Raw genomic sequence first — 23,239 nt, forward strand, 5'->3', positions numbered from 1 at the left:
ACGGACTTAAGTACTATGATTATGTGAACTTCAGTACCATGATTTTACGAATTTTAGTACCATGATTATACGAATCTCAGTACCATGATTATACGAATTCCAGTATTACGAATATGCAGTTCCATGTTATGATTATTCAGATTTCAGTACGTTTTGCAGTATCATGGTAAATCAGATAAATATGTATAGAAAAAAATTATATGATATCAGACCCTGTTGGACTTGCAGCTACAGAGCACGGTACCATTGCTACAAATACTATTTTACTTTATGAGTGTAACCACCTATTTAGATAATACGTGGTACGGTCGACCACCTAGGCCCTTGAAGAGATTAGGCTCCCCATCCAGATATGGGTTGAGGTGGGCAGGTCGACTAACAGAGTTCAGTGATTTATTTCTGGTTAGCCAGCCAGGGTAAATCCAGCCTACGGGTCACACAACCTCGTCATGAGGGGCATGTCATGACACAGATAGCCACAGGGAACAATTTATGTAACAACCTGAATTTTAAATGAAATTTAAATAATAAAGAAAGGAAAATTTGAAAAAGGGAAAAGAAGGGAAGCTGCCAAGCTTTGTCGACGAACACAGGGTTTTGTCGACGAAGGCTTTAAAAATTTCGTCGACGAACACAGGGCTTCGTCGAGGAGAAAATACTGAGAAGGGTTCTGAGGCAGCCTAAATTTTGTCGAAGAATACAGGGTCTCGTTGACGAAATTTATGAAGAACTCGTCGACAAAGATCGAGCTCGTTGACAAATTCTACTGTCTATATATATATATATGAAAAATCCGATTGTTTATTCACTTTTCACACTCCTCTCTCTCTCCTCTTTAACTCTCTCACTCTCTCTCTCTTCGATTTTGGCCCCACCAGTCGCCGGATCGAAGATTTGAGGCTACCACAACCCTCCTGGCAAAGTTCTCTGTGGGTTTGCCGGAGCGGATTGTCGGGAAAATAGAGTTGAAAATCATCCCTGAGTTGAGGTAAGGCTTTTTAAGTCAAATTAGACTTTGTGATAGTTATAGAAATTGATGTACGCATGAAAATATTGATGATTAATACTGAGAGTTTTGAGTTTCAGGATATTGAGTAGGAAATCCTACGGGGGTCAGGCTAGGATTTTAGGGGGCTTTCTCAGTAGTCAGGTAAGGGAATAAACTAAAGTAGTTATTTTCCATACAAATTATTAGTGATTATGAGTAAATTTATTTTCAGAAAAACATATGTTATAATGTGTATTACGAATGAAATGTATGATTTGGAAAATACTGTTATGATGATTAAAATGTATATGTATGTATGAGATGCCCGAAAATTATGATTTTAGTATGACTTTTAACAGAGCATGTGTGGCATGAATATTATTTTACGTGAAATGAGATATGATATGAATGCTTTTACGAGTAAAACACATTTTCAGGTATTTTGAAAAGATGGGTTGTGTTATATTGAGTTGATGAATATATGATAAATGAGCTATTATCAAAATGTAAATACCTAAAATGTATCTGGCGCGAGCCCATATTTATGCTATCGGCACGAGACCGTATTTATGTTATCGGCACAAGGCCGTATTTATATGATTTTGGCACGAGGCCATGTATTTATACTATCGGCACGAGGCCGTATTTATGATTATTGGTGCGAGGCCATATTTACTATGATTTTGGCACGAGACCATATGTATGATTTCGGCGCGAGGTCGTATCTATGTTTTCGGAACTAGGCCATGATGATGTTATGTATGTGCATGTATTATATGTTATTACAACCAGGATGTTAGTTTAGTTCAGACCAGGAGCTCGGTACCATAGCTATAGGTAGATCAGATTTGGCACAAGGCCGTATTAGTGCCAACCATTCCACGAGGGGATGGGAGATGGATAGTCGATGTGGCTTTCAGTAGAGTGTGGACGTCCACCTGGTAGTCCGAACCAGGGTGTGGCGGGCCCATCGTACTTACATACATATTTGATTTGGCAGTGGTCGGCCAGCCATTGTCGAGTCCGGCCTTCGAGTTGCACAACCCGTCATGGGAGGTAATACATGACATTAGCTAGCTATTCATCCTAGGTATATTTTCAGTATTACGAGTTATAACAGATGTTTATGTATGTTATGATTTATTAACAAATATGAAAATACATGATTATCCAGCATGATATTATGATTATTTTTAGAGTTATGAAATGTACTGTATATATATAAACACTTTAAATATTCATGTTGCCACACAACTGTATTTAGTTTACGTTCCCTTATTGAGAAGTGTCTTACCCCCAACATTAATATATTTTTCAGGAAACCCAGCGAGACCGGCGGGTCAGGGCTGCCGTTGAGTGATTGGTGCTTCCCTACTAGAAGGGTGAGCCCTGAGCTAGGATTAGGAGATTTTTGTTGCATAGTCCTAGTGTTATTTTGACTTTTTGGAGATTGTACATATGAACAGTATATTGATGTTAATAGAAAGCTCTGGTATTATGTTTTATGGATAGATGTATGGATTTTTATGTTTACTGCTGCTAGGTTTTCCGCTGTGTATGACAGGTGTCCCCGTTACCCACAGGTTCGGGTTGACCATTTATTTATTATGTTGTATTTTATTGAGGGACGTTATAGTTTCAGTTACTATTACTTACTTATTGATTTACAGGAACGGGGATCCTACTTATATACATTAGAAGTATTTTGAATTATAACCATAATACTGATATGTCAAGCAATATGGAAAAGGGGTGGTGTACTTTATTATTTGTGTTGTACTGTTGTACTCAGTTATTCATGTTATATGAAACAGATTTCATGTGATATATATATATATATATATATATATATATATATATATAGTAGCTCATTTTCCATACACTAATAATAGCATATTTCTTCTTATTGAGCGTTGGCTCATCCTAGTGTTGAAATATTTTTCAGGTGATCTAAGTAGGCGAGCAGACTAGGCTCGCAAATAGAGGGGCGTCTGTAGTGCCCTGTTAGAGAGTGAGTGTCATTTTGGGAACGTTTTTGTAAACCCTAACTAGCTGAGGGTATTTTTGGGAAAGTAGATATATGTGTATATTTTGGGGAAAACATGGTAGCACTCTGGTATTGATATTGTATATAATGGCTATGGTTATATTTGTATGATTTCCACTTCTTGCTGCTTAGGTTTATGAATGAGTTTTTCCTTAGTATAGTATCAGAGCATGTAGAATATTATAATATGGAAAAAAAAATCAATTTAATAAGCATTTCATTACATGGCGAGTAGATGAGAAGATGTTAGGGTGAAAGACCCGACACCTCACAAATATGTTAGATCCTTTTCAAACTAGTCTACTCCATATATTTACCGTTTGTTCCTTACAATATGTGGGATGTTTGATCGTGACACTCCTCACATATGACGAGTGAACCCATATTTTTTGAGTGTTTTTGAGGGTGTACTAGTAAGGCTGAGTCAAAAAGACTGTTCTATAGGTGTCTACTGGTATCCTGGGTGTAACAAGTCATATGCATTACACATACCTCGATATTTCTCCTATTTATACTCGGATTTATATGACTACATTAACTCTGAATTGTACTGTTGGTTAACTTTATGTGAGTATACTATTTTTAACGGCTATATAACGATGAAACTTGCATGAATGACTTACTTCAGAGTTGCGTGTATTGTATATAATGAGCTTGTGTGGAATTCGGTTATATTCTTGTATGTGAAATGGTATGATTGTGTTGCATGGACGTTCATTTCATGTTTATTAGAATTAGTATTTATGGGTACTATCCTGAAATTCATTCACGTAATTACTCTCAATAATTTAACATTGTATCCTATTTATAATATTTGATTTTTATTAAGTAATTTATGAATTTTTGATATTTTTTATTGCAATGCAATTATTGGAAGTTAAAACAAATGTTACTTTGTAATTTACATGTAATTTTCTCGTCCAAACTCCAATCGAGAAGATTCAAAATTTTGGGAAAAGCTAAGAAAGAGCTCTATAACTTTTATATTTTGAGTTTTGAGACATACAGACATTTACTAGGTTAAAATCAGCTATGAAAGTACAAAATTGATTATGTGTTAATAAAAGGAAGAAAGAAGAAAAAAAAAAAAAAAAAGTGACGTGACGACGCGGTGGCCGCATGGCCCATGTGTTGTCTTGGGTCTTCAAGGTGCTAGGGGCAACTTGTAAAAAGTAGAGGGGGAGTTATGAGTTGATTTTTGAAAAGTCAAACAAGAAGCAAGGAGGGCTTTTTTTTTTAAGGGAGGCTATGGGTAAGGGTTTCTTTTACGTTTTCTTTAGTGTTTTTTTTTTTTTGGGGAGGACACAGCAGGGGGGGATTGGAGGCCGTGCGCACCAGAGAAAACTCTCCCCTCTCTCTCTCTCTCTCTCTCTCTCTCTCTCTCTCTCTCTCGTCAATTACTCTCACATCTCTTAACTCAATTTTGTTAAAATTAATTTTATTATTAAGTTTTCAATTTATTCAAAGTTTGGATTAATTTTTATTTAAAAATAATTTATTTAATTTAAGAACTTCCTTTTTATTAGATGAATTTCTATTTAAATCTCTCTCTCTCTCTCTCTCTCTTGCATTTAAATTCTTGTTTGAGCAATATTATTGTTAATTTCATTTTTTCTTTTTATTTAAAGTTTTTATAGGGATTTAATTATTTTCTTTGATATTTTTATTATTAAAGTTGGTGTTTTTATTGGAAGTGTATTCTCGCTTGGATTTACGTTTAAAGTTAATATTTTTACTTAGTTGAATGATTGCAGGGTTTAGTTCTTTTATTATTTTGACATTAAATTTGATATTTATTTAAGTTATTTCATACATATTTAATTTTTAGTTGGAACTTCAATTCTATTGCAAAAACCTCAAACACTTAAGAAACTGAATCTGAACTATGTTCAGTAAATTTGTCTTTTCTTAATTTCTTTTGGAATTACACAAGTTTCAAACTAAATTGTATTTCCTGAGGAGATAATCTGGCCTTTGGGCTAATTATTACACGACTGAACTCCTATACTTGGGATAACTTCCGAGCTGCACATTTTCCAATGAGTCAGCACATGCGTGCGCAAGCTGTAGGGTGCTAGTAGTGCATTTAGTTGGTGCACTAGTACTTAACACTTTGCACGCTTGCATCGTTGCAACATCATGATTGTTGATCATGATTGGATGGTTTAAAATTAATCTTATATTTTTTATAAGATTAAGTGATGCAATATGAACCGTGTAAATAATCTAACGATCAGAATAATTGATTTTTCAAAATGTCTCGACCAGGGCGCGACCATAAGACTTTGGAAGTGCGACTAGGTCTATTGAACACGAAGAAAGAATTAAAAATATTCCAAACTGTGTCGACCAAGGCTTGACCAGGGCGTGACCAGATCGACACCTAGTCGACTTCAGAAATCTACTTCGCGAATGGCTATTAATGAAACAAATTTAAACATATGTAACCTTTCAGAAAAGGCATATTCTATCTATTTAAAGACATAATTTACTCCATGAATATAAAAAAATATTTAATCATTCTCTCTTTCTCTTTCTCTCATAAGGCTTTCACAAATTATATTTTCTTCAATCCTGGGTGAAAAGTAAGGTATAGAGAGGGGGGCGAATTAGGATTTAAAAATTTCTTTGCAAACTCTTTGTTTTACAAGTTCCTTTAGTTAAGTGTTAACCACAGCAAATCTTCTTTTCAACAGTCACACAAACACAAAGATAATGATCAACAATCCTTTGAACTTTAATGAACAATCATACCAAGTTCAATCTTTTATGATAAAGACCATCTTGGTTAAATTCTCAAGTTTTCTTAATATTCAAAATCAAAATCAATGAATAAAGATAATATCAAGGTGATTTTCAAATCATCGAATAAATCAAGCTTACAACTTTCCTTTAATAGAATAATGAATCTTAGCTTTAATATTTAGCACTTCAGAAATTTTAATCCAATCAACTCCTTATTCAAGTCAACATTCAATATTCAATTTCAAGTTCAAACCTTTGATGTGAAAACACATTTGATCAAATTTAAGAATCAATTTAAGATGGTTTAGAAACCAATATTGGATTTTAAACTTAACCCAAAATTTATTCCTTTACTACAATCAATGAAATATAATTCTCAAAGATTTTATATTTGAAAACAATTCAAATTTAGGCTTCTGATGATTCAATATTTAAAAAATCAAAACTTTGATGAATTTATCAAACCAACCAAGCAAGTAATTTTATGCAGAGTTTATATGTGCTTCAAAATCAAGATTTCAGCAATCCCCAAGGTTTAGCAAGATATAAAGATCATACACGCAATTAATATCTTTGCAAAAATTTAAAGAGAGTAGGGAGAAGAGCTTAGAACCAGATTTTTACAAGGTTCGGCCCAAGTCCTACGTCCTTACTCCAAGCAACCGCTGTGAGGATTTCAGCCAAAGTTACAACCTCTCTCCCTCAAAGGTGGAGTTTGCCTCTCTAACGAGAATCCTCTCCCATTAGGCAACGATTCAATCCCATGAACCGTCAAAACAAATATCTCTCTAACAAGAATACCCATTTTTGTTTGTCCAACGATTCAACAATCTTGAACCGTCAAAAAACAAAAGAAACAATTTGTGTACAAGTAACATTCTCAACAAGAGCAAATTAGTACAATTTGAATATCATAATATACTTCAATCAAAATCAGTATAGAAAGATGAAGCTTAGATGATTGTTATCGGATTTCTGATTTAGAATTGAAATTCTCAATGTAAATAGATCAGAAAAACCTTAGCTTTGTCAGCAATAGCACAACAATAGCTTTCAAAAAATTTCAGCAGTAGTATTTTGGAATTTGTATTATGTGCTTGCTAGTTATTGTTTAATTCTTGAAATCAACATGTATTTATAGAGTTAAAAAATAATTTTTCGTGTTGCGCAAGTTGTTTGGAGTATTTCCCAAATTTTCTCAAAGTTTGGGGATCAAGCAATCAAATTTGGAAAGTTTCTCTTGCTGTTATAAATTTAAAATCACGAAGGTTAGTCGCATGATCTCAAAGGTTAGTCACTTGTGCCTTTTAAATTTCAGCGTATTTTTGAAACACGGTACATGGTCAGTCGCCTGAACCTGAAAGGTCAGTCGCTTGACTCGGTTTTGTCCGCTTTCTTAAAAAGCTCATAAAATGTCAGTCGCTTGTCCTAGTGTCAACTTTAACCACCCTTCAGTATTTTTGATATAACTTTCATTATAAAACTCCAAATAAAACGATCTTGGTATCAAAAGAAAGCTAAAAAAAAATCCTATAACTTTCATGTTCAACATTTTTGAAGATAGGAAGCCATTGATAGAGAAAATTGCACATCAATGCAGATATAGGAAAAAAAAAAAGAATTTGAAGAATCCTATTTTGGTAATTTCCATTCTAAAAATAATTTGAACCCTTTTAACTTTTGACCTTATAAAATTTTTTTTCAAGTATTTAAAAAGGTATCTAGGTCTAAGTAATTAATCAAAGAGTTTCATACATCTATATTGAAATCGTTTGAAATACTTACATGAGACTTCTTAAAAAACTATAACTTTTTAAACACTAAGTCTTTATGTATTTGCTTTGCTCTCAGTATCTTCATATATTTGCTTTGACCTCCTTCATGTTTGACTTGACTTTAAACTTCAATAGTTTTTTAACTTCATAAGATCTTCTATCTTTGAGTTCGAGCTTTCAAAAGATTTTGTCAAGCACTTGTTCTTGAACACTTGAGTCTTGAATCATCACTTAACTAAATATGTTAAGTTCCTTTACTTTGTTATCATCAAAATAAGATTCTAACCTTGTAAGGCTAATACTGGATTCTGTTTTTTGCAAAAATAGAATTTCAAAAATTTGTTCAAATTCCTCTAAGGGTGTTTGTGATCAATTTTTCGTTTGTGTATAACACATGCTAATATCAGATTATATTTTGGGTTTCATTATATCCTGAAAACGTATTTGTTAACTCAATACGTACCGATTTGATGGGAATAAATAATATTTAAAAAAAAATGATATTATAATGTGCCTTAAAACGTTTTCTGCTCTACAACATTTTATACTTATATTATTTTACATTTTTAGCGTCATTGATTTGATTTTTTCATGGATCTACAAAACAAGGCCAATCCCGTTGGAATAGGTGGCTTCCTTGCCATAGCCTTATACATACTATCCAGCTTCAATTTTTAATTTACCAAAAACGAATATGCAAGAAAATTGCAAGCAATTCTAAACACCTAGTGTCCCAAGCGGGAGCACCTTTGGCAAGGAGTAAGTTTGAATCAAAATCCCCGAGATGTCAGAAGAATGGGGACGGTACAAAGAAATCCCACCTCCATCTTCTCTTTTAGAATCAAGGTCCCAAAATCCAACATTGCCAAAGACTTTCCCTGCAACTATAATTTTTGCATCAGTAGCAGGAAAGAACTGCAGAGCCAATATTTTTCCCGGTAGAACTCGGGCTATGTTTGCGGATTCCAGAGTCAAAAATCTCATATCAGGAGAATCCATTACCACGCAACTGAGAGATTCATTTCTGCACACACCCATCATTGAATCGCAAGAAACCCCATCAATTCCCTCAATTAAACCACTCAGTTTCAATCCTTATCACCGGCGAATTCTCCCTCCACTGAAGCTCTTAGCTGGGTTTTGTTTGAAGTACCCTGGCTTGTTTCTATGAGTGCTCGATCTGAAGCAGTGCCACCATACGCATCTCAAAAACAAAGAGGCCCTGAATCGCGAGGCGACGGCTTTTGCAGGGAGGAAGACTCAGGGAGCTCTATAAGAATTTCCACACAATCGTCAAGGTCCTTGGCATCCGAATAATCTGGGAGTTTTCCTCTCGCCCGTAGAGACCGTCGGCACTTGGAATAATTAGGCCGCACCCTCTCGGCCGTAGTGACCGCTGGACAACAACTGGGGTTTGGGTTTTGTGTTTCTTCTCTGCGCTAGGCTTGCTAACGTTGGCTCGAACCCTGTTGCGTTAGAGAAAAAGAGAGATCAAAAGATGAAACGAGAGAGAGAGAGAGGTGTGACAATGAAAAGGCTCAGAGACAGAGACCTTTGGCGCTTAGCAGCAGCAGAGTTCATGGGCTCTGGTATGAAGTTTGAGAAAAGCCGTCACCGCATCTTTATGCTTAATATTCTCAAGTCTTCGACGCTCATACTCGTAGTTTCTGACCATGAGAGAGAGAGAGAGAGAGAGAGAGGGATGATGAGGATTTGAGGGGTTTTACGGAGGTTTTAGCGGATTGTGTTTCTTTACATCTTGCTGTTCCTCAGTTCTCGTCGAGAAGTGATGGACGGGAAATAGAACTGGCGGGAAATGGAGATTTGGCCGTCGATTCATCCAAACAGGGGGTTCCATTAAATTGGTTTGGAAAGAAATGGTTTTGGATTGGAAATTAAATTCATCATTAATAAATGAAATGTAAAAGTAAAACACACATGCCTCTCGAGTCTCGAGCTTCTCAAGGCTTCCCTTGTCCCAAACAAAAATCCCACCCCCATCCTCTAGGTTTTTTCCTTTTTCCCATAGTCACAACGGCAGACCAACAATAGATACTGTCAATATTCAGGGGCGGCCCTGCTTTTGGCAATTGAGGCAGGCGCCTTCTAAAATTTTTTTTAATTAAATAATATTAATATTATTTATTATGCTCTATTTCCATAATTGACTTCCCAACTAATTAATAAATAATAAAATTATATTTTAAAATATAAAATAAATACAATTTAATTCTATTTTTTTAAGTCTTATATTTCTCAACTAACAACTTTATTGTATTTCAAATTATCTATTACCCCCATCTCTCTCTCTTAGTCTCTCTAAAATTTTTTTTTCATCTCTCACACTCTCATCTCTTGATTTTTCTATAATTTTTGCTCCAACTATTGTGATCATCATTTTCGGGCCTCCGATTCTATGTAATTTTCATCAACTCTAATTTTTATTTTAATGTTTGTATATTATTTTTCTATTATTTTCATTCTGAATTTTTTTTTTCTATTTTTTCTTAGATTTTGGAAGCTTTGAGATTATGGCGTTACATCCGGCAAGAATCCAATATCTCTAAAGTCTTACTCGCCAATCGATTTGCAATAATAATAATAATCAGGTTATATTATTTCAATGTACTATTTCTATAGATTTATTAAATTTATTTTTATTTGTTTTCATAATTTGTCAATTTATAATTAGTGTTAATTTTGAAATTTAATTATGTCAACGAGAAAATATGACTCCTAATATGAAAAACGAAGAAAGAAAAAAAAAGAAAAATTAGTGTCATCTCAAAAGGGAGCTCTTGATAAATTTATTTTTAATTCTAAGTAAAATATAAATGAGCAAGATGAAAATCCTCCCAAAAACGAGCAATTAATTAAAAAGATGGAATTAGAATCTAATAATAATAATAATAATAATAATGATAAAGATAACATTGATATACAGGAAATGTTCACTAATGATATTTCTTTTGAAAGACATTTTAACAATATAGAAGAAAAATAAAATAATGATGATAATATTTATGATCCAAAATATTGGGAAAATATAAATACCAAATTACGAAATTTACTAGTTGAAAAAGGTCCTATTAGGGATAATGATTTAATTTTTCCAAAAGATGAAAATTCAAAACATTTTTCAAATCTATATTATATTCAAAAATTATTAAATGGAGAAAAACATGATAGAAAATATCTTATATATTCTAAAAATTTAGATAGAGTATTTTGTTTTTGTTGTAAGTTATTTGGCCAAAAATTAAATAACCAACTACTAGCTAATACTTGAAAATCTTGAATATAAAACTTTAATTAGTGATTTTGCATCTCAAAAAGTTAAAAAAATTAATTTTAAATAAAAATAAAAATTAAAAAAAATATCAAGGGTCCTTGAATAAATTATTCGCCTAGGGCCCCATATTGTCAAGAGCCGGCCTTGTCAATATTTATCAGTGGGATAACTGATCATCTTCCCCAAGTTATTACGATGTAATATAAAGTTCTATTACATTTCCACCCAAGCTTTTGCACGAGCTACGTATTTCTAAATTTGGTATAACCCCATAAAAGTTCTATTACATTTCCATCTTCCATGAACCAATCATAATCAAACACTCCAAATATGGCAGTCTCAAGTTGTAACTGCTGGTGGTACCCTCTTCAATGCAAGATCAACTGCTACAGTAGTTCAGATTTCAAAATAGAACAGGAGCCTCATAATCATTCAATTCTTACATGAAAACTCAAGAAGGGAACTATAGGAGCTCATGTAATTTTGCAAATTTACAGGAATTTCCAGAAGCCAAGCTTCAAAACATGGCATACATTCATTAATTGACTGAACTGCAGTACTAAATGAAACTCGAATCCACTTGGCCTGGTGTCCACACATAGAGCTGCCCCCCACTAGTGGCTCCTGCCAGCATTCCAACCTGGCAGGGGTGTGCATCAAACCTGCATGGGATTGCAGACATGTGTGGGCTCTGTAGAGTCATGATTGCTTTTCCTCGAGCCGAAGAGATGACATCAACTCCTCTTTTCATGTTGCCAATGAAGAGAGACGAATCATCCCAACCCCATATTGCCCTGCTTCCACAAACAAAATGAACTGCTAACATCAACCAATGCTTCAGTACTTGCTAAGTTTTTAACATTAGAGAATCTTGAAGAATGATTTTCATGCAGCATGATTTGGTTACCTTATTATTTTTATTCAGTTTTAACTCAATAAGTGACGGCAATCTTGACATAATGATGGGGGTAGTAAGAATAATTTTCATGCAGCATGATTTGGATACCTAATTTTCTTCAGTTTTAACTCAACAAGTGACGGCAATCTTGACCTAATGATACGGGTACTACCCCCAAACCAAAAGTAGTAGGTTCAAATCACAGAAACAGCCTCCACAATTGTAGACATAAAGCCCTCCACAACCCTCCCTATGGAATGGGAGCTTTGTGCAGAGTGCATTTCAAAAAAATTCAACAAGTAAATAAAAATTTCCTACCCTGCTTGAATTGCATCATTCTAAGAGACGAGGGGGTGAAGATTTCCATGCTCAAGTGACAGTCACATGATTCCAAGCTTATGGTACCACCTTCCCTGGTAGAACTAATCTAGAGCCACAAAAATTCAACTGAAAAAAAATGTCCTCAATCTTGATGTGACATTCAGACTCAAAAAAGCCTAAAACAAACTCAGGTAGCCTACCAAGTGTTAAGCACAAGAAACAGCTTCAACATAATTATGAGAGAGAAAGAGAGGAAGAGGAAAAACATAAAAAATGCTATAGCTTTTCAATTTCACTTTCTACTGCTCTATTAGTAAAACCAAGCATCAAACGCTCAAGCAGTACGCCAAAACCATGATAAAAGAAAATGCCCCACAGGGCGGCTTGTGCAACTCAATACATGATGCATAGGTCGCAATGGAGCAGCCTTATCATGGACCAAAGCCCATCCTCAATAATTCCACTAACCCAGGCAGAAAATCACCATTCAAAGAAAACATAAAGCCCCTTCCCAGTAGTTCACTGAAAAATTTTCATTTCTTTCCCCATCCTTTTGTTGCAAAAAAATATTTAAAAAAATCTCAAAAACTCCAATGCAAAATTGTAGCATACCTGCTGAAAATGCAAAGAAGCAAAGGTTGTTCATGTTTTAAAGACTTGAATCACCCATGAAAAGCTTTAGCTGGCACACTCATAAATTTGGAGGCTTAAGTGGCAATTACTGAAGGATAAAATTGGCTTGAGCTGTGATTAAAATCACCCAATTTTGATTTACTCAAGACACATGTTATATTTGACTGAAGACTCAACATGAAGAGCATTCTCTTGAACTCTAAGAGTTTCAGCGAAGTATCAAATTGTTTTTCTAATGAAACAACACATCGACCCAGCAAAATCATACCTGAAAGAAGATATCCATCTGCCTGTCTGATTGTCATGTTTAAGCAGAGAAAAATTCTCAAAACTATCTCCACTTAGTAGACCAATCTCGTCGCCAATACTACATTAGGAGATTGAAACATTAGAGATCAGAAATACTGAACCACAATTGGAAAAAAGTCTCAAACAACACAAATTCTGCTGATCAACCCTCGTACATTGTGCAGGATACTTGCATCCCAAGAAAGGAGATGCTGACATAAACAATATAACGACATCAATGAAGGATGCTTTGGCATGCATATACTCCCAAAAAAAGAAAAAAAGTTAGTAAATACAACCATGAACTTGCAACAACATCCATTTGATACCGTAAGGAATAAGATCAGCTTAGCTATCAGAATACAATGAAGAATATCTATGGTGCTAGAGATCTGTCCTATTCCAATTTCTTGAAACACCCAGAAAAAGAGGATGCTGGACATTATAAATTGAAGTGTGAAGTCAAAATACAGTTTTTTCCATTTTATTGTCTTGTGAGAATTTGAACCAAACAAATGAGGATTATGCTGCCTTCCAGAAAATTTTAATTGATTTAGACAAGAAACATCACCCACTTCTTGGTAGAAGCAATAATGCAGCCAGTTTTATACTTTTACATGCATGCAACCATGCACACACAGAAATTTGAAAAAAAAAAAAAAAAACGCAAGCCAATAAAAGGAGGCAAGACAATAAAACAAGATCATCAGTAAAACAATAAAACAAATAAAAATCTTATTTAATGGCCACCAGAAATAATTATTGTCTAATCACTAGTCAGGCAAAGTTTCTCAGCTTCACTTTAGTTAGATTATAATAAAATCTTCAAACTCTCCATTCAATTTCAAATTACAGTTAACTTTTGTTTTGGAGATTGTAAATCAATATGCTAATAATTTTCCCACTAAGCATGCAATTAATAAGAATCTCAGATTTATTTATTTTATTTATTTTATTTTTTAATTTTGTGAACCGCTCGTCTCTAAAATTTATTTCACCACTCCACGTCACTAAATTCAAGTTTAACTAGCAAGTACCACCAACCACCATGCTTATATATCATTAAGCATGCACTTTTCTGAAATTAAAACAAAGATAACAAGGTCTAAACATATACCTTGTTGTAGCAAGAAATCTTCCAGAGGGTGAGAAGTAGGCAGAATGTACAGCCCTCTTATGGTTAACAACCTTCAAAGGTTTTGGTTTATGTGCATCAACATTTCTCAAGTCCCAAATCTGGGCTGTCCCATCAGTGGAACTCGTAGCCATGATGTTAGGGTTGTCTGCATTGAAATCAATCGTGTTGATCCTATCTTTATGCAAAATCAAAGAGCTTAAAGATTTCCTGGCCCTTTCATCCCAGCTCCTCAGTCCTCCATCACCCTCACTAAAATAGAAGCATTTTGCATTGTTTGGCAAATGAGAAAGAGAATATATAGTATCATCGCTGGAATACACCAGATCAAAAACCTCCTTCTCAGCATCCATCAGTCGAATCAATCCATCATAACCACTGGTAAAAATCTGGAGATCAATTCAATAGACACAAATCAACAGGCAGCATATGAAACTCAATCCACACTCCCAACAGCGTGTCTTACATTAGCATAATAAATGGCTAGAGAAATATAGGAAGGTCACTGACAATGAAGCAGAGAAACAACAGAAGCCTTGCACAGAATAAGGTTGCAACAAAATAGGGAACTCAGATTGTATTAAATGCAGACATAATCAAATTCATAACCTTATATGATCCTTAATATTAGCATTTTAAGAAATATTCTTCATTTAATACACTATAATCACCACATCCAACAGCTGCACTAACTACAATGTTTTCAATGAATGGTACCTTAACAAGTGGCCTTATAATGAACAAATTCCCACCTTATTGATGAACAACCTTAACAAAAGAGTTGCACAACAGATGCATACAATGCTGCCTCATTTTACATAATTGTTTTTCAAGTGAATAATGCTGAATTCTTTTTTTTTTTTTTTGGGGGGGGGGGGGGGGGGGGAGATGGGACATGATATGTTGTTGCAATGTTTTAAAATGCTCAATTGAGGCTCACCTCAAGGCAAGGCATTCGCCACATGCCTAAGACACCTAGAGGCTCAACCTAAAGTACTAAATTCCAAAAGGTCACGCATTACATGTTGAGGCTCATGCATTTACAAATAGGCACGCTTTTGCGCCTTTTTAGTTGAGGCTTATGCATTTTGAGTGTGTGATTCTCAAGTTGGAATTGGCTAGAAAAATTTAACCATGTGTTTATATAGAAGGAATGTCATAATATGAGTTGATTTCTCGAACTCTTGAATCTCAACCTTTTCAAAATAATTGAGAGTTGGATCTTATATCATGAAAATAATTTGAGCTTTGTAATTGTATAGGTATAGCTATCTCGTCATGATTTATGTCATGAATTCAAGTTAGCAGGCCGATGAGTGGTTTGCAAAGTATATCTATTTATTTTTTTACATTATATTCGTCATTTTCTTAATGTTTCTTTATTTTTTTCAAAAATATTGAATTTATTTACATATTTTTATCTAAAAATAAAATTCTCAAAGGGCTTATGCCCCAAAGTTTTAAGGCTTACACCTTGCCTCTTAAAGGTTAAAACGCCTCGCCTTACACCTTTGCCTTTTAAAACATTGTGTTGTTGATACCTTAACTAGCCCAACATGGTGCCCAAATAACTGCAAAAACAAATATATGATGTCAAGATGGTGGGAGATTTACATGCCCATCACTGATGCTCTAAGCTGGAACCCTAAAAAAGGTGGCCTGGTTGAGGTTTTGGGAGGGTTAAGGCTTAAGAGAAGAGGAAGGCCAAGTAAGACACAGGTTATGGCAGCAAAATAAAGAAATAAATAAAATTCAATTTTTTATTTTTTTACAAAAAGGATGTTCATAAATTAAGTTGAATAGAGAAAAAAAACCATTGTGACCCGCCCCAAATGGTTGGAATAATTGCTCAGTTGTTAATGTTTGTTTTCTTAGTGGGTAGATAGTACTCTTAACAAGTATATGAAACAATTTACTGAAGATTAAATGTTTACATGACAACTATATGGCCTAAGCCTTCAGCATGATTTAATTTTCTTCTATCATTGTCAACAATGCTCCATAAGCATAGCATGACATGTTTCTAATGTGGGGGGTGATATATTAGATGCAGAATGATGCCAACGTGCTTGTATGGATATTTTTTAACTTTCGCATTTTTCATTAATTGTCTTTTCCCTTGCACAACTACCAGCAGCAGGTTATATGTATCACTGCCACGAGCTTATTAGAATGTCGTTCTAATGCTTTCTTACTCATAGCAAATAATTTCATTACAACAACAAGAACAACAACAAGCCTTAAGTCCCACTAGGTGGGGTCGGCTACATGAATTCTTTCCATCAATTCACCCAATTCAGAGCATTTTTCTCTATTAGATTAAGGATTATTAAAACCTTCCTTATTACCTCATTCCAAATTATTTTAGACCTATCCCTGCCCCTTTTCATGCCAGAAACCATAACTAACTCATCCTCACAGGTGCTCTACTAGGTTTGCTTTTCAAATGCCCAAACCATTTAAGTCATCCCTCCCTTATCTTGTTTTCAACCGACGCTATACTCAAATTTTTGCGTATATATTCATTTCTTAATTTATCTTTTAATGTTAAACCACTCATCCACATTAACATATGCATCTCAACAACTTTCATTTTTCATACATGTTGTTCCTTCGTTGCTCACTTGCCCAGCATTAGAAAACTTTCCATTTAATTTTAAGGGTATTCTACGATCACGTAACACACCTGACGCACTCCTCCATTTGACCTAACCTGTCTTAGTTCTATGTACTACATCTTCTTCAATTTCCCTTTCACTTTTCATAATAGATCCAAGATATCTAAATCTATCAATGCTATTAATCTCATAGCATGAAATGTGTCTAATGTGAGGGTGATATATTAGACGCAGAATGATGCCAATGTGCTTGTTTGAATTTTTTTTAACTTTCAAATTTTTCATCGTCTTTTCCCTTGCACAACTACCAGCAGCAGGTTATATGTATAGTAGCCACAAGCTTATCAAAATATTGTTCTAATGCTTTCTTACTTAGTAGCAAATAATTTCATTACAATAACAACAAGAACAACAATAAGCCTTAAGTCCCGCTAAGTGGGGTCGACTGCAAAAATCCATTCTGCCAATTCACTCGATCCAGAGCATTTTTCTCTTTTAGATTAAGGACTATTAAATCCTGTCTTACTACCTCATTCCAAATTATTTTAGGCCTACCCTTGCCCCTTTTCATGCTAGAAACCATAACTAACTCCTCCTCATAGGTGCTTTACTAGGTATGCTTTTCAAATGCCCAAACCATTCCCCTATCTTGTTTTCAACCGATGCTATACTCAAATTTTTGCGTATATATTAATTTCTTAATTTATCTTTTAATGTTAAACCACTCATCTACGTTCACTTACGCATTGCAACAACTTTTATTTTTCATACATGTTTCTTAGTTGCCCACTTGCCCAGCATTCTGAACCATAAAGCATAGTCGCCTTATATCCGTCTTAGAAAGCTTTCCTTTTAATTTTAAGGGTATTCTACGATCACACAACACACCTGACGCACTCCTCCATTTGACCTAACCTATCTTAGCTCTATGTACTACATCTTCTTCAATTCCCCCTTCACTCTAGATAATAGATCCAAGATACCTAAACCTATCAGTGCTATTAATCTCTTGAATATCCAATTTAATCCTCTCCCTGTTGCTAATAATCAAATAATTTCATTAATTGAGAAAATAAGAAAACGAATTTGAATAGCATTTGCTTGATCATGAGGGTGCTCTTGTTTTGATACTAGAGTGATATAATTTTTGAATATTCCCTAAAAACAACCTACATAAACTAAGAAAAACTTGATAATGTCACTAAATATTCCCTAGCACTGCCTCATTTCAAATTATTTTAGGCCTACCCCTGCCCCTTTTCATGCCAGAAACCATAACTAACTACTTCTCACAAGTGTTTTACAAGGCTTGCTTTTCAAATGCCCAAACCATTTAAGTCATCCCTCCCTTATCTTGTTTTTAACCGGTGTTATACTCAAATTTTTGCTTATATATTAAATTCTTAATTTATTGCTTAATGTTAAAACACTCATCCACATTAACTTACGCATCTCAACAACTTTCATTTTTCATACATGTTGTTTCTTAGTTGCCCACTTGCCCAGCATTCTGAACCATAAAGCATAGTCGCCTTATATTCGTCTTAGAAAACTCTCCTTTTAATTTTAAGGGCATTCGACGATCGCACAACACACCTAATGCACTCCTCCATTTGACCTAACCTGTCTTAGCTCTATGTACTACATCTTCTTCAATTCCCCCTTCACTCTGGATAATAGATCCAAGATACCTAAATCTATCGGTGCCATTAATCTCTGGAATATCCAATTTAATCCCCTCCTTGTTGCTATTAAATAAATAATTTCATTAATTGAGAAAATAAGAAAACGAAAATGAATAGCATTTGCTTGATCGTGAGGGTGCTCGTGTTCTGATACTAGTGTGATATATTTTCTGTATATTCCCTAAAAAACAACCTACATAAACTAAGAAACACTTGATATTGTCACTAAATCCCTTACTGCCTGGCCAAAAAAAGTGTCGATCCAACTTTAATTTGTATCCCTTTTGTACAAATACTAATATGACTATTGCTATGCTTATCGATCTAGGAAAGAAAGGCACCAATCATGGTATGATTCCGTGGATGCACACTGACCTATACATTAATCTCCAGTGAATTGTCAAATGCATCCATGTTGGGAATTCATTACTCTTAACAATCTGGCATGCGATAGTGGCATGGGCAAGTTTATAGGGCTGCTGAATTAATTGATTTAATATTTATGTTCAAACATTGACACTTATACTTGAGAAGGTGCATAATTTTCACAGCCAGTTTAACACAAACCATGCAGCATGAACTTCTTAAAGTCGAAAAGCAGGTTGTGCATGTCATGTGGCAAAAGAAACCAAAAAATGCAAGAAAGCAATTCTAGAGAACTAGAGAACCAAGGGAGCATTGGAGCACCTTTGATAAAGAATGCGGATGAATTGAAATCGCTGAAACATGGGCTGTATGAGGGTAGTACAAATAAATCCCATCTCCATCTTCCTGTTTAGAGTTGAGGTCCCAGAATGCAATATTACCAAACTTATTCCCTGAGACAATCATTTTCAAATGATCAGCAGGAAAAAACCGTGTGACCAATATCCTCCCCGGCATAACTCGTGCTATATTTTCTGGTTCCAAAGCCAAAGACCTCAAATCAAGAGAACCCATTCTCTTATACACTTCGCTCGTAACCTTGCGAGTCACTGGGACATTTCCACAAACAACACCAGTGCGCTGAACCAAACCATCCATTTTATGATCATTTGAGCCCTCACCTCCACCAAATCTCCATTCAGTTGAAGGACTCAACTGGGTTTTCTTTGGAAATCCAATAATCGTTTGTATAAGTGCCCCATGAGACACAATGCCTCTGTACGCATCTCTCATGCTTATAAACGGCTCCAATTTCCGAGGCGAAGGCTTTTCCTTGGCGGGAGAACTGGAGGCCTTACTCGCAGATTCATGGAAACCATTAAGGTCATTTGCGTCGGAATAATGCGGAGGCATTCTTCTCACCCGCAGAGATCTCCTAGTAACAATTGGGGATTCGGTTTTGGGCTTTTTATCCGGAGTAGTCTTATAAACTTTAGCCTGAACTCTGCAATGCCGTAAAGGAACAAGATCAGTAACCATAATTGCAAAAATATATGTATATATATGAAGCAGCATTTCAACGGAAAGGGTATCGCAGAGGGAGAGAAAGAGACCTGTGGCGCTTAGAAGCGGCGGAAAGCTCTTGTGATCTGGCATGGAGCTTGAGAGAAGCTATCATTTCATCGTTCCGCCTAATGTTCTCGAGCCTTTTACGCTCATACTCTGTTAGTTTATCGGTCGCCATGAGAGAGAGAGAGAGAGAGAGAGAGAGAGAGCTGATTTGGGGTTTTATTTGGGTTTTGGTGGTCGTTTCAAGTTCTGTATAAAGAGGAGCAGATGAAGACGCGGGAGATGAAAACTGGCGGGAAGAAGAAATTGTAGGGCTACGTGGACAGATCTCTGACCGTCCAATTTGGCGGCTCATATGCTTCAGAGTTCATACCTGATAAAAACTTGAAGAGTTTCCAATTCCCTACGATTCCAAAGTCCGGCAGAGTTTTTTCCATATTTAATTTTTATTATTTAATAAAATATTAAATAATTGAGAAATTAATCGGCCAAATCATTCCTGTGTTGACGCATGACAAGTAAATCTTACTGAATGTCCAACGAGTTTTGTTTAAATCTTACTCGCATGGTAATTTAAATCTCACTAAACTATCAATTGAAATTTACATTGTATGCAATTTTTTTGTAAAAAAGTTAATTGTTTAAAAAAACCCAAATATTATATTCTCTTTTTTTTTTTTTTAAGATTTTGAATACTTAATGGACTTTTATTGCTCAAGTTTATAGAAGTTTACCTTATTAAATTCTTAATAGCTTGCTCGACACTCTAAGAGGATCCTTATAATTTTATTTTAGTTTAGTTATTTCTTCTAATATCCTTGACACTTTCAAGGGGTTCAAGGACTTCTAATTAACTTTTGTTTTAATTTATCGAACTTTAGTTCTAAATATCAATGATTTAGTAGGTTTTTTCGACACTGTAGGATAATTTTTATTTATCCTTACAAATGTTTTTGATTTTTTTTTTGTTTTAGTTTCTATGTGATGTGGTTAATGGATGTAATGAAGAGAAGTTATAAAAAGAAAGCAAAACCTAGTGAAAACTCAATTTATTTTGTTGTTGTTTGTTTGTTTCATTTTGTTTTGGTTGAGGAAAGAGAGAATTGAGTGCAAGGATATGAGAAACCCGAGTACCCTTTGCTTCTTTGTATTTTACAATTTTCTTACACATTCAAAGTATCGAATTACTGTAAAAATTTCGGCAGAGTCTTCTTTTAAAAATGACCATATCCATCCATCCACCTATTCAAAGAGAACATTTTTTTCTCGGCAATCGATACCAATATGTTCATAAATTTCATTCACAACTTTCATATACATATACATATTGGGAAACAATATATAAAAGCACCTGTTCAAATCCATACACCTGTTCAAAGAAAACGATTTTAATCTTGAATACCAGTATGGTCACAAAGTTTATTTACAACTTTCATTCACAACTGTCATACACAACGTTCATTCACATATACATATTGGGGAAGATGAATAAAGATTCCCAATTATACATAACTAATGCAACGATGCTATACAAATGAAATAAAAATAATCGATGCTATACAAATGAAATAAACATAATCGATGTTATACATATGAAATCAAAAGAATGAGACTACTCAGTGCCGCAGGGAGGTCGTCTCGGATGTCAGGGTGGTTGCCATCTGCGTCTGCCCTCTCCTTGCTGGTCATCCGCATCCGGTGTCCTGTCCCGTTGTCATCCTGTATGTCTATCATCTCCGCCAAGAGGTACTATATAATCAACAACGATGTTATACAAGATGTTATACAAATGAAATAAACATAATCAATGTTCTCCACATGAAATCAAAAGAATGAGACTACTTAGTGCCGTAGGGAGGTCGTCTTCGGTGTTGGGGTGGCTGCCGTCTGCGTCTGCCCTCTCATTGCTGGTCATCTGCATTTGGTGTCCTGTCCCGTTGTCGTCCTGTATGTTTTTTATCTTCACCAAGAGGTACTGCATAATCAGCATCCATGTGAAACGGATGGGGAGATAACTCATATGATGCCTTTGGACGAGAATGAGGTGGAACGGTGAGTGCATCCACCTCCTCCGCATCTAAAATGTCGTCCAACAGGTACGACATGGATGGGGTGGCAGTAGAATTGGACGGGGCATCTACCTGTCTACTGGACGGTCTGTAACGACGTGCTTAATAAACTGATATTATTTTTATTTTTATTTTTTTTACACTAATATTCTTCATGCTCTGATACCATGCTGGGAGTAAACCCAACCATAAACCTAAGCAGCGAGAAGCATAAATCACATGGACACAACTATATGAAAATATATACACAATACAAAAAAAACCAATACCACACAATACCAGAGTAGTACATGTTTTCCAAAATATATACATACATCTCTTCCCCAAAAATACCCTCAACTAGCTAGGGTTAATACAAAAATCCTCCACTGTACTCACTTTGCTGACAGGGCACTACAGACGCCCCTCTATTTGCGAGCCTGATCTGCTCGCCTACCTGGATCACCTGAAAAATGTTTCAACACTATGATGAGCCAACACTCAGTAAGAAGAAATATGCTATTACTAGTATGTGGCAAATGAGCTACTATATATCATGAAATATGTTTTCATATAAACATGAATAACTAAATACAAAAGTATAGTACAATTAATAAAATACACCACCCCTTTCCATGTTGCTTAACATAGTAGTTTTATAAGTTATAAATCAAAGTACTTCTAGTGTATATAAGTAGGGTCCCTGTTTCTATAAATCCATACGTAAATAATAGTAACTAAAACTGTTTCCTGTGGCTATCTGTGTGTCATGACTTGCCCCCTTCATGACAGGGTTGTGCGGCCCGTAGGCTGGATTTACCCTGACTGGCCAACCAGGAATAAATCACTGAACTCCGTCGATCGACCTGCCTACCTCAACCCATATCTGGATGGGGAGCCTAACTTCTTCAAGGGCCTAGGTGGTCGACCTTACCATGTATTATCTGAATAGGTGGTTGTACTAATAAAGTAACATAATATCTGTAGCAACGGTACCGTGCTCTGTAGCTGCAAGTCCAACAGGGTCTGATATCATATAATATATTTCTATACATATCTATCTGATTTACCATGATTCTAAAGTAATCGTAATAACCATGATGCTGCATAACTGTACTATAATTCATATGTCGTAATACTGAGAACTGAATAATCATAACACTGAAATTGCATAATTATAATTCTGATATTCGTGTAATCATGGTACTAAGATCCATAAAATCATGGTACTGAAATTCAAATAAACATAATACTGAAATTCGTAAAATCATGAAACTAGCATTTGTAAACATATTCCCATACCATATTCATATTCACAAGCCACACCATATT

At 35.1% G+C, this 23,239-nt stretch overlaps 1 protein-coding gene across 1 annotated transcript; it reads right to left on the bottom strand.

The window, feature by feature from the left end:
• Window positions 1-11,094: 11,094 nt before the first annotated feature.
• On the bottom strand, window positions 11,095-20,272 carry LOC131157922 (uncharacterized). Its single transcript, XM_058112391.1, has 5 exons — window positions 19,904-20,272; window positions 19,113-19,794; window positions 14,105-14,511; window positions 12,968-13,066; window positions 11,095-11,641 (listed from the first exon to the last, which is right to left on the bottom strand). Exons 1-5 carry the CDS (start codon window positions 20,212-20,214, stop codon window positions 11,407-11,409), a joined length of 1,734 nt encoding a protein of 577 aa, XP_057968374.1. The 5' UTR covers window positions 20,215-20,272; the 3' UTR covers window positions 11,095-11,406.
• Between the last annotated feature and the right edge of the window lie 2,967 nt (window positions 20,273-23,239).

This window comes from Malania oleifera, chromosome 6 (genome assembly GCF_029873635.1).
Source record: "Malania oleifera isolate guangnan ecotype guangnan chromosome 6, ASM2987363v1, whole genome shotgun sequence".
In the NCBI taxonomy this organism is placed as follows: Eukaryota; Viridiplantae; Streptophyta; class Magnoliopsida; order Santalales; family Ximeniaceae; genus Malania; species Malania oleifera.